At 49.5% G+C, this 18,727-nt stretch overlaps 1 protein-coding gene across 1 annotated transcript; it reads right to left on the reverse strand.

Annotated features, from left to right (window-relative positions):
• Positions 1-394: 394 nt before the first annotated feature.
• Positions 395-2,374, reverse strand: NKX6-2 (NK6 homeobox 2). Its single transcript, XM_054382472.1, has 3 exons — positions 1,960-2,374; positions 1,367-1,539; positions 395-643 (listed from the first exon to the last, which is right to left on the reverse strand). Exons 1-3 carry the CDS (start codon positions 2,372-2,374, stop codon positions 395-397), a joined length of 837 nt encoding a protein of 278 aa, XP_054238447.1.
• Positions 2,375-18,727: the final 16,353 nt, after the last annotated feature.

Here is an 18,727-nt window from a genome sequence, read left to right on the forward strand (position 1 = left end):
GGGAGGGAGAGAGGGAATGAAAACAGCCTTTTTTACACTAGAAATATACATCACAAAATCTGAAATTTACTATATACAAAGTGGCTGAGCTTGGGTTTGGCGACCATACAAAACGTAACAAAATCTGATTGTTAGAAGCAGGAAATCGGCAAGAAGTCTAAAAGAAAGGGATATGGGGAAACCTTAGAGGGACACAAAAACCAGAAAGTTGGAAAAATTCCTCTGCAATTTACATCGATGAGAAGGAAAATAATTTCATAACTTATTCTGTAAAAAATATATACATTTCACATACATCTCAGGCTGTACAACACACCACTTTGCACATCCAGATACAGCTGGCCCCAGTTGTGGTGCCCAGCACAGCGGCTCGCCCGCTGCCAGCGCTGCACCCTCACAAGGTGTCCGAGCTGGTGCTGCAGGGGCTGACGAGGGACAGGTTCGTGGGTTTGTGCTTTTTCAATAGCCTCGTGATTTTTTCGTCGTCTGAGTTGGGGTCCAGGGGCTTGTTGTACTCGTCATCGTCCTCATTGTCCGAGCTCTCCTTCAGCTTCTCCGTCTCCGAGTCGTGCTTCTTCTTCGCCGAGGCCATCTCTGCCGCGTGCCGCTTCCGCCACTTGGTCCGTCTGTTCTGGAACCAGACCTGGGCACCGGCACCGGGCACAGTTCAGCCTCAGCCCCGCTGCCACGCCGCGGCCGCCCCCCGCGCCCACCCACCCGTCCTGAGACGAGACCGTCCGCAGCCGCCCCTTCCCGCACCGCGGAGCCGAGCCCGGGCAGCCTCTGGGAGGGCGCTGCGGTGACAGCTGTGGGTCACCCGCCCCGCTCCGCCGGGGGTGTCGCCAGCCAGAGCTGAGCGACAAGGAAAAGCAGCAGTTTCACAAAAAAAATCATCTGTTTAAACCGGAATGCGATGCTCAGAAAAATAACTATTTTTGGCTCCCAGTGCACTTAGGATGCACCAGACATGCCTGATTAAAAAACATGCGGCTATGCAGGGAAAAGTCAGTTACTGGACACTATCTCTGTTAAAATCTGACCCGCTGAAAGAAATTACCTGCGGGGGGCCTTTTTGGTTCGGGATTTGTTTGGGTTTTTAATTTTAATTCATACATTAGATCTGTTTATCTAAAATCGTTTGCAGCACAAAGAACTCTTAAAAAAAAATCGTAGGTGGAAACTGGTCTAAAATCTATCCAATATCGAAATGTAGTTTAAATTATAATTTACTTTAAAATCAAATCCCTGTAGGGTTTGTACCATTTAGTGGTCGCCGGGAATTGCTGCAAAAGCACGAATCGTCCACGCTGCACCGGCACCGAGCGGGAGAGCCCGGCCCGTGGCATCGTCACCCGCGGGGACCTACCTTGACTTGGCTCTCGGTCATCCCCAACGAGTAGGCGAGGCGGGCTCTCTCCGGTCCTGCCAAGTATTTCGTCTGTTCGAAGGTCTTCTCCAAAGCAAAAATCTGTTGCCCAGAGAAAGTCGGTCGCGAGTGTTTCTTCTTGCCGTCCTTGTCCAAAACCATCCCTGTCTGAGCTGAAAGCGGAGGAAAAAAGGTTCCGTCAGTCACGGGGACTGCACCGGTCCGAACCCGCAGCCGGGAGCGGGCCGCGGCGGGACCGCCTCGGATGCCCACCGCCGCTGGCTCCCGAGCAGGGGTCGGGCCAAGGACAGCCCGGGTGGCCGCGGCAGGCTCAGGTGACGGGTGGCGGGGCCGAGGTGACCGGCATCGGGCCACCTTCGGGCCTGCTTTTGGACACCGCGCCCGCGGCCTCCGCCGCGCCGTCCGACCCGTCTAGCATGTCCGCCCGCGGTGCCAGGCCTCTCTGGCTCCCGGTGGGCCGGAGGAGCCGGCCCGACCTCCCGCCTTTGGCGCCGGGCCCAACCGGGGGCCGCCTGCTGGGGAGGCTCCCGACAGCGTGCTTCCCGCGCCCCGACAGAACGGGCCACACTTACCGGGACAGGCGAGCCGGGGGTCCCTCCAGGGAGAGCCCTGCACCACTCCCGGCCAGAAAATGGGCGGCCGCCCCGGCAGCTCCGCCAGCGGCTTCGGGTAACGGGAGACGGCGGCGGGGTTGAAGTACATCCCGGCCGAGGCCGCCAGCCCGTTGATGCGGGGCAGCCCGCCGAGCAGGTTGCTGGCGGATCCCACGGGCCGCCCCAGGATGTCGCTTATTCCATGCGGCGTCCCCAAGGGCAGCTGCGTGTTGAGTCCGCCCAGGGCCGGCGCCTTGAAGCCGGAGGGGTTCTGCAGGGCGTAGGGGAAGAGGGAGGTCTTCATCTCGGCCATGTTGTGCAGCGCGGCCAGCGGCGTACTGCTGAGGACGAACGCACTCTGGCGATTAGCATCCATCTGCCCCACCGCTAACATTTGTGGTCATCAATGAACGCGGGTCCTTCTCCAACCACACCGGCAGCTACTCTTCGGTAGCCCCGCGCCGGAGCGCCGGCGGGACGCTGTCTCCTCCGCTCGCAGGTTCAAAGCGACAGCCAAGTACCAAAGTTTGCCAGGAGGAGGAAATCCCAGGCGCAACTCCGCCCGCCCCCTCAGCTCGGCGGCGCGCACCGCGCACTTCCAGGCTAGGCACTGGCGAAAGCCAAGTCGAGGCAGATCGGCAAACCGATAGAGAGGGAGTCCCGGGAGAAAAGCCCCCGCCGGCGGGGCGGCCCCGGCAGGCTGCGGCTGCAGCTCTCGCTCTCCGCGCGGGATCAGGCGGGCAGGGCGGAGAAACGAGCCGGGTCCGCGGGATGGGCGCCACTGAGCCGCGCTCCGCGCCTTGTCTCGGCCGCGCGTCCTGGCAGCAGCAAGAGGGGACCCACCGCGCCGCACCCCGGGGCGCAGATAACCGCGCGGGCACCTGCGAGCTCCGCGCCCATTGGGCAGCCACCTCCCCGCGCCGTCGCCGCCGCCCAATCGGTGGGCGGCGAGCGCCCCCACCCCGACACGTCACGGTCGGGCCGGGCGGCCCCTGGGCGCCGTGGGAGCGCGCGGGGCCGCACGTGGCCGCGCCACGGCCGAGGGGACCCGCGCCGGCCGCGCCCCGCCCGCCGTTGCGGTCACCCCGCCGCGCGCCGCTCTGCCCCCCCCCACCCCTTCGCCGGACGCCTTCCTCGGCAGCGGGCGCTTTGGGAGGCGGCCGCACCGTCTCACCAACCCCGACGGGCCCTTCCCGACGGCTCCTGGCCGGGCGGTGAGACGCAACGCTGAGCCCGAAAGGGCCCGGCCCCGGCAGTTCTGCCGTACCGGAGGACTGAGAAGTGCGGGAGGACGGCGGCTTCGCCGCCCCGGGTCAGTTGCCATTCCGTCGGGTAATCGGTTCCGTCTCCATCTGCGCGGCAGCCCTTCCCGTCCTGGTAGAGACGAACGTTTAAACAACGGTTATCAAAATTATCTCACGTCCTAAGAATAACGGTGCCGCGCGGCTTGCCGTGTTGCCAGTTTGGGGATACACCGGCAGCCTTCGAGACCCAACGGAGAGGCATAACGCCGGCCGTTAAAGGGGCAAAATAGGCTGTTACAGCACCGCGAAGCTCGTTCGGGCAACCAAAACTACCAGCAGGACTCTGCTTCATGGAAAGCGCACTTTCGTGTCAAGACAAGAAAGAATTCGGATTTTGGGTTTTTATAGAAAATAGTTCTGGAAACGGGGCTTAGCCTCCGTTCTTCGCCCTGTGACCGCCTCCTGCTGCGGCTTTGATGCACTGTTAACCTGGGAAAATACTAAGCATAATAAGCTGGGAACTAGAAACATTTCAGGGTGTTCCCAAATAATCACGAATGGATTTCATCGTCCCCGAATAACGCTGGAATGCGTGGTGCTTGCGGGTGTCGTGATGTCCGTCGCCGGAACCGTTTGCAGGTGAGTGAAGGGCTTCCTTTCACCCGGAACAACGGCCCTGACGTCAGTGTAAGTTTGGGAATTAATTACTGGAGCTCGATCAATGCTCTTTATTTTCAGTCGTCGCAGCTAGACGTACGAGTTTGTATGTCATGTTGTGTGCATGCCGGTAAACTGATTCCTATATAACTGTGAGTGAACTCAGAGCCGGCGCTACCCCACGGAAGGGTTAATAACGACTTATCGCCCTTTTCACTCTTGTGCCCAGCGGTGGCCGCACCGATAGTAGAGCGGGTCGGTCCCGCTGTGCTCAGACCAGCCTCAATTCTGCAACGCCCCCTTATCCCGGGCAGGAGCCGGCGACTGCCACGGTCTCTCCCCTCCTCCGGCACGGCTAAGGCTCACGGAGCCACGAATATGGAAGGCGGCCAGGCGGTGGGGCGCCACCGGCCCCCGCAAGCGGCCGCTCCGGGTTGCGGTGACGGACCGTCCCAGGTGGGCAGAGGGCCCGGCGCAGCGCCCTGCCCGGGAATTGTGTCGGTCTCTGCCCCTGTCGTCCCCGGCTGCACACAGCCGCGATTCCGCCGAGGCGGTCTCTGGTCCTTCCCTTGCCGCCGCCCTCCCCGCCCCCGATGGCGGTGCTCGGGTTGGTGGAGCGCCAGCCAGGACAGCTGCGCGTCCGCCCGAACTCCGCACACGCCGCACCGCCCGCCCGTTTGGTGGTGTTTTTTTGTTTTTGTTTGTTTGTTTTCGTTGTTGGTAGTTTCTTTTTGTTTGCTTGGGGTTTTTTCCGCCCCTGAATGCCAGTTTCACAGCACTGACCGTTTCGGTTCTGTAGCGAGCTGGAAGCCTCTCCGCCCTGCACGGCACGGCGCACCCGCAGTTCCCCGAGAAGCAAGCCTAGGTGGGAGTCCGCTACGTCGTCCGGGACCTATGGAACAGGTAAGAGCGCGGTCTCCGCCATCCCTGTCTCGGCAGGGTACAACCGACCACCGCAGCGCGCCTCAGCCGTCCCGACGGGCTTCTTCTCTGCCGCTACGCTGTGTCGGCGGGTGTAGGGTGGTGTGGGAGCGCGGTGTCCAGCTGGACGACCCGCTGCGGAATGGCAGCGAGGAGCGCCCTGCAGTCCTGGGGTCACTGGAGTGTCCGTATTTGTGTCCCGCTCTCGCCAGGGCGCTTCGCGGCTCCGGCCGCAGCCAGGAGCGCGCAGGCACTGGGCGTTCGTTTCCCCGGCTGCCGCTGGCGCCAGCGGTGGATCTGTGTCTCTCCGGCGTTCTTCTGCCCTGGAGCTCTGGCCCGGCTGTGCGGGTCCCGAGGGCCAGATCGGGTTCAGCCTCCCCCTCTCGTTCTCCGGGTGCTGCGAGGCCGGCCGATCGTTTGTCTGTCACCCGGGACGCGTGTTGCACGCTAACGGTGTTTGTCCTGCTCACTGACTTCTCTGCAATCTGATGCTCCCATTTTTACAGGTGCAAATTTGTGGGTATATCGCTGCAGACCCCCGGGGTGGGGGGCACCGGTGAAGGCTTCCCGCTGTCTTCCGCGGGAACCATGAGCAGGTATCGCCTGGGTTACTCGTCCCGCCGCTTCCCGGTGCTGCTGGCTCCCCTCCCGCAGGGACGCCCGCAATGCAGCCTCAGGAGGTTGCCAGGCTGCTCCAGATCCAAACACTCATTCCCGAAGTCTTCGGCAAACTGCATTTCGGCTGCAGAGGCCGTACGGCTCGAGAACCGTGCAGCGGCCCGGTAACCGCCGGGACGGCGTGGGTGCGAATGCATCGTGCGCTCCGCCGGACCGGGCCCGGCGTTCGGAGGCGCCTGGAAGCCGCTCTTTTCGCCCCGAGTGTTCTCAGTAAAGCAAACCGGGGCTTCGCCGCTTGCGAAACGAGCCGGCCAGGGCAGCCCTCAGCCCAGCTGGGTGCTGGAGCTGCCTGCTGCCGGTGCTAGCTGGCATCATTGTCCGCTGAGCTCGCTTGCCCTCGGGCAGCGGAATTTAGAGTGGCAATAACCCCATCTGAGAGGTTTCTGACTACACGCGCTCTCCGCTGCTTACAGGGGCCCAAGGCCAAGCTAGTCGGGCCGAACCGCCGCGCCCGGGCCCCTCCGTTCCACCAATACATCAGTGACGGCCCGCTCCCGGGGCTCTCGGAGTGGCCGGGACGCGGCTGGTTGCTGTCCCGCGGGCCCGACCGCTCCCGCCCCATTGCGCTCTTCAGCACCGGGCCCCCGCCTGCGGCTGCCGCGGCGGGCTGGCGGCGCCCTCTGGTGGTCGCGAGCGGCAGTTGCCGGGTCCCGGTGCGTGGGGCTTCCCCGTCCGTTCCGCGCCCTCCCGGCGGTGCCCGCTCTCGCCGGTCCGCCGCCGCGCTGCTCTCGCATGGAGGGCGGGAGGCGCAGGTGTCGCGCCGCCTCTGCCGTCCCGGTTGCCGCATTCCCGGGAGCGAGCGCGTCGCGGTGAGAATGAGCACGGGGCTGTCGGTGCGAAGCGATCCGGACGAAGACCGGCAGCGGCGTCCGGCGGCGTGCTGTCGGGTATCCATCCCTGTGGCGGCGCGGTTTGTGAGCGTGTTTGGAGGCAAGTTCTGGGTTGGGCTGAGGCATTCCCACCATTTAGAATCAGTGAGCGTTCTGTTTTGTCCCGGACGCGAGTCAATTTCTTTACAAAGGACATCTTCATCAGTGACATTGATGAGGGGACAGAGTGTCTGCTCAGCAAGTTTGCTGACGATACCAAACTGGGAAGCTTGACTGATGTGCCTGAAGGCTGTGCGGCTATTCAGCGAGACGTGGACAGACTGGAGAGCTGGGCAAAGAGGAACCTAATGAGGTTCAACAAGGATAAATGCAGAGTCCTCCATCTGGGAAGGAATGACAAACTGCACCAGCACAGGTTAGGAGGTCATCTGCTAGAGAGCAGCCCTGTGGAGAAGGAGCTGTGAGTCCTGGAGGATGACAAGTTATCCATGGGTCAGCAATGTACCCTTGTGGCCGCAAAAGCCAATGGGATCCTGGGGTGCATTACCAGGAATGTGTCCAGCAGATTGAGGGAGGTTCTCCTCCCCCTGTACTCTGCCCTAGTGAGACCTCACCTGGAATATTGTGTCCAGTTTTGGGCTCCCCAGTTCAAGAGCGACAGGGAGCTACTTGAGAGAGTCCAGTGGAGGGCTACCAGGATGATTAAGGAACTGGAGCACTGTCCTAGGAGGAGAGGCTGAGAGACCTGGGTCTGTTTAGTCTGGAGAAGAGAATCCTGAGAGGGATTTAATAAATATCTATAAATATCTAAGGGCTGGGTGTCAAGAGGGAGGGGACAGGCTCTGCTCGGTTGCACCCTGTGACAGCTCAAGGGACAATGGATAGAAACTCACCTCAACATGACGAGGAGCTTCTTCACTGGGAGGGTCACAGAGCACTGGAACAGGAGGTGGGAGTGGAGCTGGGGAAGGAAAATGATAGAAGGTTAGTGACAAGAGAGGAGGGAAATGCATGTTGAGGCCCTTCAATCACACTGTATGCCTATGTTCCTGACTATATGGATGCTGCTTCTTCACAGCACACCTAAAAGAGAAGCTTGTATTAAAAAACAAGGAATGTTTTGGGCTAATAATGCAGTCACTAGAAAACAAAGTCATTTTGGACTAGGTGATCTCTGTTAAAGGATCTTCACAGGATGATGTATGTTCTGGAAAGGCCATATTTAATATTTTTCATTATGATCCTTGGCACAAAAAGTAAGAATATGCTAATGGTGTGGAGCTGAGAGTCCTCATCAGTGTAGAGTAGCACACAAAGGAAACAATGACCTTGAGAACAGTCTAACAGAAATGTGAAGAAACATGAAAAAGCAAAAAAAAAAACCCCAACTTATTGCCTTAGAGTGTGGCCTTATTGGAGTATTGTACCTTGGGCAAAATACAAAGGATTTCATACACCTGTGGCAGAGCTTAGGCTTTCACATTTGAGAGAGAGATTTGCAGAATTTTTTCTTCCCCATGGGCTTGAAATTGCAGAAAATATGATTTCTGTGATGGAGCACACCCAGCCTTCTGGGCAGACACGACCACTCTAGGTGCTTGTCTTCTGTGTCAGCTGGAGACTGCAAACTAGGGTGAAGTTCGTTTCTATGTAGAATTCTAACACTACCTTTTTTTTGTAAGGTTGGAAGGAATCTTACCCTAAATTTTGTATCATTTTTCAGCTTAACAATGAGTCATTGGAGTCACAGTGCCAAAACCAGGTTATCCCCAGTGGTGTTTACAGCCAGAATTCCTAGCTGTAAAGTTTGTTGCCTTGTATCCTTTGCCAGTGATACTTGAGAATCGATTCTAGTGCATTAAGAAACTAATTTGCTCTTACAGCTGAGGGATGCAGTTCCCCCTTCACAGAATTCAGTCTCTGTCCTGTGCTGCAAATCTGAGAACACTGTAATAAAGGATTTTTGTTTCATGACCACCCTTCTGTGCTGTCACCGGGTTAGGAAACACCTCTGTGTTACAGCCAGAATCTCACTGCAGCTCAACCATTATCTGTGGTGGGCCCCAGGTATGCTGAAGGGCACACTGACCCAGCCACAGCTGAGACCTCCCTCTCCCACACCCCCTGCCCCTAGAGCCCTCTCTAAGCTCAGCCTGAGGCTTTAAAAGGGCGCCAGGGCTCAAAGATATCTTTCATAAAGCAAATTGGTGAGAGGATGAAAAACTTTCCCAGGGTGGTTGTCTCTGCAGTGCATTTGAGGTAGGCAGTATTTTTTAGTTACTTTGCCATCTAGGCATTTGAGTTTTATGATGCCTTCAGAAACCCAAGATTTTCACCTATCTTCTGTCTTCTTTGAGTATCAACCCCATTTCAGAAGGGGTGTGTGTGTGCTGCACAACCAGCAGTGAGATGGGGTTGGTAGGAGCCCACCCGCAGCAGCAGTGAGCAAAGAGCAGGTACAGGATGAGACCTTGTCTGAGGTGTGCAGCAGGCTGAGCTGGACTAAATGCTGTGCTGTCTTCTCTGGGCTGTTCCTTGGCAAAGCAAGCTAAGCAAGGCTACTCTGGCATGGCTGTGACTACAGCACAGTTAACCCATTCAGCATCTTGCTCGTCAGAAATCGGAGGTTTCTTTCAGGGCTGTCTATGAAATATGATGGATAGGTTGCAGATACAAAGCAGAATTCAGGATTATGGTGGTCTACGGGTTAACTATGCCCAGAAGCTGGGAGAAGAAGCATAATGCTATGGAGAAGGACCACTTTTTCCATTCCTTCTTTGGTTTCCCTTCCCAAATAAGAGCATTTCATTCCTGAAATCACAAGCAATAATTTCTTGTTGTGCTGTTTTCCTTTTCCTGATAAATTTTGGAGCCTTTTTATGGTTTGCAAATGAATGGTTGTGGCTGTGTGAAGAAGTTAATTTGGCTTTTTATGCTTCCATAGCTTAACAAAAGAGCTATGTGTATAAACACTATCAAGCTGTCAAACCAAAATTTTTGGAAGTCATCTCATCTAGGCAAGTTTTGGCCTAGAAGTTGGATCTAGTTTTAATGTTCCTAACCCATGCCCTCCTGGGGAGCCACTTAACTTCAATTATTGAGCATATAGGTGAGACTTTCAGTACTTTCTAGAAAGAACAAAAGCAGAAAGCTCACTATCTATTGCAGCCTTCTGCCTTTGTTTGGTTTACTCCCTTTTTAAGGTCTTGACCTGAATGTGGAGAATTATTGGGGTGGAGGGAACTAGATACATAAATCCTTTCAAATAACTTAATTCTGTTGAAGAGTGGGATTCTGAAAGTGTCACCACGAAGTTTTCAGCACCTCTGTATGAATTAATTGGTCTGCTTTGGATTTTAAGCAGCAAGTTTTTTGAAGTTCTGGAAAACATGAATTAGGTTTAAGGAAGCTATTTGACATGAAATTGCCAACTATTGCTGAAAATATGGCCATTCGTTGGTGGAAAAAGATCAGGGACATAATTACATGTATCTTCTTGGGAAAGAAAATGAAACAGTGTTTTTGCAGGTGAAACTTCTGAGAGGTTTAAGATAAACAGTTACCAGCACTAGTTTTGTTCTCTCTGTTGGTGCCTCATGAGAGGCACTCTTAAGGAGGACAAGGTGGGCAGCATTTTCTTGGCTGAGTGTCCTTTCCAAAATGAAGGGCTTTTGTCTCCCAAAAGAGCTAGGAGTTGGTTTGTGATTGACTGGATGGGCGTTGTGGCTTCCAGCAGGTAAGTGGTGTTGCTGAAGTTCCCAGCCTTTTGATTATATTTTTTCCCCTTTTGTCCCTGTTTGTAAACCCTGCTTTGCTTATTTTCTTCTGCCAATGACTCAGATTGTGGTTAGTATTAAGAGCATTGCCTTCTGAGGCTAAGCCAGACCAGAGTGTCCACCAACTCTCTCTCTCTCTTCCCTCCTTCCACCAGCATTGGTTTTTTTTTTTTTTTTTTTTCAACCCCCTACTTGTCTCGACTCAAATACTTTATCCTTTTAATGAGAGAGGGCTACAAGTTATTCTATCTAAGTGAGATAAGCCCTTGTGAGCTCTATTTTATCTAACCAAGCCTGGGAAATCGTTTGCCCTTATTTGTATTAAACAGATGTATATACTTTACCGCAAGTCATTAGTGCTATAAAGAGATTGCCTTCCTATTGATAGCCTAGATGGGGGAATTCAGGACTAAATTGCCAATAAATAAAGAGTGTGCTTGTAAGCACTATTGATTCTCTCTGAGCCACAGAGAAGTGTTTTGTTAGGAAAACTCTTCCTGAATGTGCAAGTGAGGTTTGAAAAAGATGTCATTAGTGATTACTGGAAGGTAGGAGGAGGGGAGCGGGGAATGAGTTGGGGTGAGAAGCTTTAGGCTGATTTTCTTGGCAAGGGTAGTTTGTAAAGATAGCTGGTAAAAATGCAGCAGCAAGCCTGGCCTGCCTCAGAAATCCTGGAGCCATCCTTGCAGAAGTGAAGGATCAGCACAGTGTTTCCTGCAGCACAACTTCAGTGGTAGGAAAGTTTCCCGAATCACCATCAAAGGAATGGAAAGTATCATTTGCATAGGAAATGAAAGATTGGTGGGATTCCAATTCCTTCTGTCCTGTTTTGGTTTGAAACAGTCTGGAAATTACTGTTCTGAGCTGTTTGGGGAATGTTTTAAGAGCAGGTTTAAGTTGGCAGTTAGGAGGAAGCTCTTTACTATGGGGGCAGTGGAACACTGGAACAGGTTGTCCAGGGAGGTAGTTGAGGCCCCATCCTTGGAGATGCTCAAGGTCAGGCTGGACAGGGCTTATGGGTAGCCTGGTCTAATGGAGGATGTCCCTGCTCACTGCAGGAGGGTTGGACTAGATGACCTTTGGAGGTTGCTTCCAGCTGAAACCGTTCCATGATTCTATGAATATATGCTAGTGGTAGAGAGTAGGAGCCAATTCAGGAGCAGGTATTGAGAGAACCAGATCATGATTAGGGGCTGAAGGACAGCAGAATCTCTCCAATGGGAGCTGAAAGAGCAGCAGGTTAGCCAGGTCTGTGGCTACTATAGCCATGGTGCTTGTTCCATCTTGTATGTATCTTCCATATTCATCCAGCTTGCTGAAAATTATTTACAGCACTGTCGTTTTTAGAAGAGACAACAGGACAGAACTGTGTGGAGAGCAGAACAAAGCTGTGCTGCAGGGGTGCTCTTTGCTGAAACCATACTCAGTGATGTGATTCCCATCAACTTCAGTCCACGTATTCCAGGGCATAATTGATAATTGTAAACTGACAGCCCATTCCTTTGAGAGTATCTCCATGGAATAGCAGTGATTATAATATTAACAGAATCTTTGACAAACCTTTTAATTGTGGTTGATTAGAGGATTCTCCTGGCAATATGCTGATCTTCCTCACATTTATTTAAAGACCACCTACATCAATGAGAAATGCTGGGCATGCAGCAACCATTTAGTGATGTGATACACAATGCCAGAATGATCCTGAATGTGGAGAAGTAATGCAGCTAAATAAAGTTAATTGTACATGTCTGCTCTTAGTAACAAAAAAAAAAAAGAATTTTACTGGACTGATGCACATTAAAGATGTCCTCTATCTTCAGGGAACTGATTTCTTCAGATTGAATTTCATCTATTAAAGATGGAAATGCAATTCATCACCAAAGACTGAATGCTAGGAATATATTTATGGTGGTAACAGCCTTTGGAAGGCTCATTAAAAATGACAATCTGAAGTCAGAACTTTTCAGATTAGATGGCAGATTTATCAGACTGTTTTATTTATGTGTGTTTCCTACCATAAAGCCATGTTACATGTGAATGTGTTTAAGAAATACACTGTCTGGTGGGGTTTGGGTTTGTTTTAAACATGCATCTTGGCTTTTGTTCTGAAAAGATCCTTCAAAATCCATTACATTTTCTCCCTTCTGATTTTATCTTCTATTCTAAATCTTCCTGTCCCTCTTTGTTCCTATAATCAATTAGGCTATTTTAGTTTGGGAGATGTGTTAGATTTCCAAGTGTATTGTAAAATGAAAAAAAGAATGCTTAAAAAAAAAAAAAACCAACCAATCCAGGAGTTGTCAAAACACTCAAGAAAAGAGCTGCTTTGCTTTACCTTTCTGTGTAACTTTATTTCATATTCATTCAGCCTGCTGAAAAATTACTATTTTTCAGAGCTGTCTTTCTAGAAAATAGGACAGAATTGAGTTTACACCACCTGAGGGCACTGTAATGCTATTTTCACTTCACTTTAAAGAAAAACACGAAAGGGGAGTGTTTGAAATGGTCCTCGTTTTGCATTCTCCTATGATTACTATCAACTTCCAGAGTCATACCACTGAAATTGAATGAATCACAGAATATTAGAGGTTGGAAGGGACCTCCAGAGATTGAGTCCAACCCCCTTGCCAAAGCAGAATCACCTAGGGTAGTTTGCACAGGAATGCATCAAGGCAGAATTTGAATCTCTTCAGAGAAGGAGACTCCACAACCTGCCTGGGCCAGCTGTTCCAGTGCTCTGTCACCCTCACTGTAAAGAGGTTTCTCCTCATGTTGAGCTGAAACCTTCTATGTTCAACTTTGTATCCATTGTTCCTTGTCTTATCACTGTGCACCACTGAAAAGAGCTTGGCCCCCTCCACTTGACACCCACCCCTCAGCTATTTATGGACATACTCAGATACTTGCAGACATGAAAATCATGTAAAAAAAAAAAAAAAAAAAAGCAAACCAAAACGTTGTTGTAGGCAGGTGTCTTGAAAACAAGGTCAGCCTCTTCTTGTGTCTAAGCATAACTAACATTGTTTCCTTGTGCTTATTATTGTGGTAATTTTAAATACAATGCTGTTTTATTCCTTTTAACAGTGTGTTGGTGCATGGCAGTGATTGCTGCACGCCTGGTTGTGCTGCAGCTTTAGCTGCTGGTGTTTGCTGCTGCTTGTGTCTGTACCCAGAGGAGCGTGGGGCTGATGTAAAAGCACCAAATGATGATGCTGCCTTCATAAGCTTGCACCACTTAACTAGAATGTGACAAACTGAGAAATGAGGGAAGTAAAAGGGCATGCCTGATCTGGCTGACTTTCTCAGGCTTGCCACTTCACCTCTTGTCTGTTATCTCTTCTTACACTGCCCTCTCTCTCTCTTTCTTTCACTTGACTATTTTTCTTTCTCCTTGGATTTTTGCCATCCAGTCATTTTCCCACTTTCTGTTGTGTGGAGAAGGCCACCAGGCATAGTTTAAACAAGGGTTCTGTGCAGGGTGAGAGTTCTGCTGCCAGGAGGTAGATCTGCTGCCAGAGCTGGTCAGTCACTGCTCCTCCTAAAGCCTCTTAAAAGCATGCCCTAGACACCTTTTTTTGTTGTTGTTCTGATTTGTTCAGCATGAAACACAGGAAGAAGTTCTTCAGTATGAGGGTAATGGGTCTCTGGAGTAGGCTGTCCAGGGAGGTTGTGCCTGCGTTCTCCTTGGGGGTGTTCAAGGCCAGGTTGGATGAGACCTTGACTAGCCAAGTCTAGTTGAGAGGTGTCCCTGCCCATGGCAGGGAGGCTGGAGTAGATGATCTTTAAGGTCCCTTCCAACCTAAAGCCATTCCCTGAAGCCTTCATCTGAGAAGCTGTGTAGTATTTCTGGGTTTTGTTGGAATAATAACCACCAAGTGTGCTTTCACCAGAAACAAACCTGCTTGCTAAACTTGTGTGAGGTTTCCACAGCTCTCTTATCAAAAAGGTTTGCTCGTAGTAGTAGTTCAGTGGCTTTAGGTTTGGGGTTTAGTGTGTGTTTGTTTTTTGCCTTTTTTTCATTTTCGGGTTTGATGCTTTAAGTTTTCCCTCGGTATAGCTGGAAATCACACTATAGTGACATCTGTGATTATATGCTTTATGCACATATTTTAGTGGTGTAACATAAATATAGAAGTAAACTAGAACTGAGCCAAACATGCACTCATTTGTAAAAATCACACGGAAAATGTGGAGAGAATATGATCACAAAAGCAAGGCAGGGAACCAAGAGAAGTCCTTACAACAGGAAAACAATAGCTAGAGGCATTCTGCCATGCTTGCTGAAATTAAAACAGCTTTTCATATGAAGATGTTTGTGGACATAGTGGCATATATTAATACAAATGAGAGATCCAAGCAAAACTAGAGAGCAGTAGTGGAAAATAAGAAATACAAACATAAAGATGCAATAATACAAAGATCAAAATGCAACATTATAAGGGTCCTGTACCCTTTAATCTTCTCAGCTACAGGAAAGGTTTTAGGAGGAAACACTCTGTGTTCCATAGCAAGTATTTATGAATGAAATAAATATTAATGCAGGTTTATTCCCATCACATCCTTCCATATTTGCAAACACTTGTGATATTTTACCAGCATGGAACATAACTTCCCCACCACCACCACCTTCCATGTGCACTGTGTAAAATCATGAGGCTTAACTTCACTTTGACACAATCTAATATGCACTTTCTATCTTCTCTCATGCCAAATGACTAATACCTCCTTTTTTTTTTTTTCACTTGCTGGTGTTAATTTTTGCTTATTTGACATCCAATTTGCTAAATGAATGATGACAGTAATCCTCTATTGTTCCTTCCCCTTATTCCACACTCTGTATTCAGGTTTTCTGGGGGCATCCTCCCTCCCCACCATCCCTTGTTTTGTGTTCTGTAAAGACAAAAGTTTGGATTTATTTATACTGATCAAAATAATTTTTAATAGTTTTATGTTACTTTAACTTCAGATATATTTAATATTTGCAATTAATTTATCTTGTAGCCACTTATGTAGAACATAAGGACTCTAATTGTCAATGGTAGAGAAAAACTGTGTTAAATTGGGAAGGAGCAAAATGACTGACAAAAATCTGCTCCCACAACAGGGGTTGAAAGACTAAGAAGCAGTTTTTATAACAAGGTATGGAAAGCAGGGATCAAAAGGACCTTTTCAAAGGAAGAAAGAGTTGTGGAAAGATTTTATGCTGGTTTTTCTTTCCAAACAAACATTTAGAGAATGGCTATTTCAATGGGGACTATAACTGGAATGGCAAATTAGGTATCTGTAAATGTGTGGAAGGCAAAAAAAAAAAAAAGTTGATGCATTTTGAAGAAAACAATATCTATTTACATAAAGACACTATTTATCTTGAAACACAAGATAATACCTTAATTTATCCACAGAATGGCATCAAGTGGAAGGTGACAGTCAGCTCTTCTGCTTAGTGCCCCCTGTCAGTGCAGTTAATAAGGGAAATTCAACATTTCACAAAGCATGAGCATACCCAGTACAACGTAGGAGACAAACTTAGCTGCCCACAAGCCTGCCAGCCTACCCAGACCAGTTCCAAGCTGGAAAGTCACATAGCTGTGCTAATGCTAAATCAGATTAGAGTCATCTGCTTACCACTCGTTTATCAAGTTGCATAATGGGGTGAGTTATTTCCATGAGTTAAGGAGCTGTATGCTGGCTGCTCTGAGTGGACTTCTAGCTGTTCATGGCAGCCTAAGCTCTGGGAAGTGAATGTATAAAACAAAACATTTAGCCTCTGACAGATGCTGTTTATTTGGTGCAGCTTAATTAATGTCTTTTGACTTGTTGAGGGACTTGAAGTCAGCCTTTACCATTCAAGCTGTGCGCTCAGGCTGCTGTCCAGTGACACTGGAGATAAGTCCTCAACACAGGAAGGACGTGGACCTGATGGAGTGAGTCCAGCCTCACTGTGAGGGTGACAGAGCCCCAAAACAGGTTGGCCAGAGAGGTTGTGGAGTCTCATTCTCTGGAGATATTCCAAACCCACCTGGACGTGTTCCTGTGTGACCTACTCTAGGTTTTCCTGCTCTGGCAGGGGTGGATGGACTAGATGATCTTCTCAGGTCCCCTCTGACCCCTAACATTCTGTGAAATACTCTTAAATTAAATTTTAACTATCCTCTTTATGGTTTGGAGGAAAGTGTTTTTTCTTTTATTAAAATGAACAGTGGGGGTTCAGAGCAGCTTCCTCTCTGTACCCTTCCTTTTCAACTACAGTGAGCTTTGTTTTCACTCCCTTGCAACCCCAGTCTGTTTCCCTTTGTAAAGTGCAGTGGTACAAGCAGTGGTGTTTTGACTTTTGGAAACCATTAGTGAAGGCTTGGCAAACAGGTGACCTTGGCTTTGTGTTACCAAGTTTAGTCTGCTAGAATACTTTTGAGGATGTGTGTGAGGAGGCAGTTTATTAGAACTGTGAAACTGCCAGCTTTGTCCAGTACCTTTTTTACTTAAAAATGTAAATATGCAGGATTGAAGAACAAGAGAAAGCTGCATTTGTGTGGCTTTATCTGGCTTGCAAGAGCTGTGGATTGTAACAGTATGCATAAGGTGTCATGTTATCCAAATCATGGGGTGAAACCAGGCAAACAAAACACTTCATTTCACATGACTTGCTCCCCCTTCTATAATCCTGTCATAAATACTTTTTAGAAGTGCATAACTACTTCATGTGATATGAAAAGAGTATTTTTTCTAACAGTTCAGGGGTTGTACTTAAGGATGGATATAGGGACTTCAGTTTCCTGAGGGCCTGACTCATGCTGAAGCTGCAAAGGATGGAAACTACAGCACTGGCAGCAAGACCCCCTGGGCACCCCATTATGAGCCCAGTTACTTGTGCAGCTGCTCATGGCATGACAGCATCCTTTTGCTTAGTAATGTCACTAAATACTTTCACATGAATATTCATTCTGTGCTGTAATGATCTGTTAGGAATCATTTCACTGTACTTTCAACCAAATGTGGTAATACTTTCAGAAAAGGATCAGTAACTTTCCAGGTAATCATTATGTCTTGGTGTGGTTTTTTTTGAATCTCTGGCTCTTCCTGCAGTGAGCCCTGTGCTGATTCATTGCACATTGCAGAAGTTGTGTTTGCCTGTGTTTTAGAAGGAAACAGTCACTGTTTTCCTGGTAGGATGATGTGCTGTGCAAACTATATCAAGGTGATTTGCCTTGTAAGGGCAGTAGTGTCATTACAGTGTGAATTAGGAATGGTTAGGGGACATTCCTTGGTGAAATTTCTTGCTGGAAGTGTTTAAAATATGAAAAACTACTTAAGCAAAAAAACCCCACAGTTGTAGCTCACCTTATTTAGTGACAATTTTTAATGGTCTTCACAGCATGTTAGGAGTTGGGAGGGACTTGCAGAGATCATTTAGTCCACTGTCCCTGCCCAAGCAGGACCACAGAACCTAGTGCAGGTCACACAGGAATGCATCCAGATGGGTCTTGAAAGTGTCCAGAGAAGGAGACTCCACAACCTCTCTGGGCAGCCTGTTCCAGTGCTCTGTGAGCCTCCCAGTGCAGAAGTTCCTCCTCATGTTGAGGTGGAACCTCCTGTGCTGGAGTTTCTATCCATTGCCCTTGTCCTATCCCAGGGTGCAGCTGAGCAGAGCCTGGCCCCTCCCTCTTGACACCCAGCCCTCAGATATTTATAGATATTTATTAAATCTCTCTCAGGCTTCTGAAAGCCCCAGGGCTCTCAGCCTCAGTCTTGTGGCGGATCTGCCTCAATCCTTCATTTAGATGCTGTAGCACTTCATTTAGTATCTTACCAGAAATAAATGCAGTTTGTTTGTATTTATTGTTCCACTTGCAGCAAATTTCTGTTGGTGGTTACAAGCCTAATGTAGAATGGTGTCATTCAATATAAAGATGCTGAAATAGGGAATCTTAGGGAGGTGTTACTGCTTTGTGACACGAATGTGTTACTGCATGATGTATCAGCTGGAGTGGTCCAGCTGTGGTTCAGCAGATCCTCTCTGGTTGTTGAATGTTTCTAAACATGCCAGAAGTCGTCACAGAAACTTGTTCATGTCTGAGCAGCTGAATGCCTCCTGTGCCTGCACACAGGGCAGTGCAAAAAAGGAGATTGTGTGACTGCCAGGCCTAGGGAATAAAAATGTGTATGACCAGGGACCTATTTTCTCCAGCTCTTGTTTGGTAAGAACGTAGCCTGAGTGTCTGTCAGCCTTTGGAACTCTCTCTTTTCTTCTTGGTGAGAGCCTCTGCAGCAGTGAACTGTGGTAAGGAGCAGCTCTGACCACCCATGGGTGTGCCATTATGATGGATAACTTCAAGTACAATTTCCTAGGGTTAGATCTTATCAATGCAAAGAACAAGAACAGATGCAGAATCAGAAAATCAAAGGAATGGGGAGATTTTGTCCTGGGTGCTCACTTTATCACAGTTCAAGTGTCCTTTTTCACTCCTTGTCATTCTTTCAAAACCCAATGTTGTGGTATGATACCCTTTTGCAAGGACTCTTGGAGATCCCATCTCAGTTTACACAAGACAGAGCTGTTTGTTGGCAGTACTTGAAGAAGCATTTTCCAAAGCACTCAGTTCCCCTCTGGGTATATTTTGGTAGCATCAGTGTGCTCCAGTTA

The sequence above is a fragment of the Indicator indicator genome, chromosome 7, assembly GCF_027791375.1.
Source record: "Indicator indicator isolate 239-I01 chromosome 7, UM_Iind_1.1, whole genome shotgun sequence".
NCBI classification, from domain to species: Eukaryota; Metazoa; Chordata; class Aves; order Piciformes; family Indicatoridae; genus Indicator; species Indicator indicator.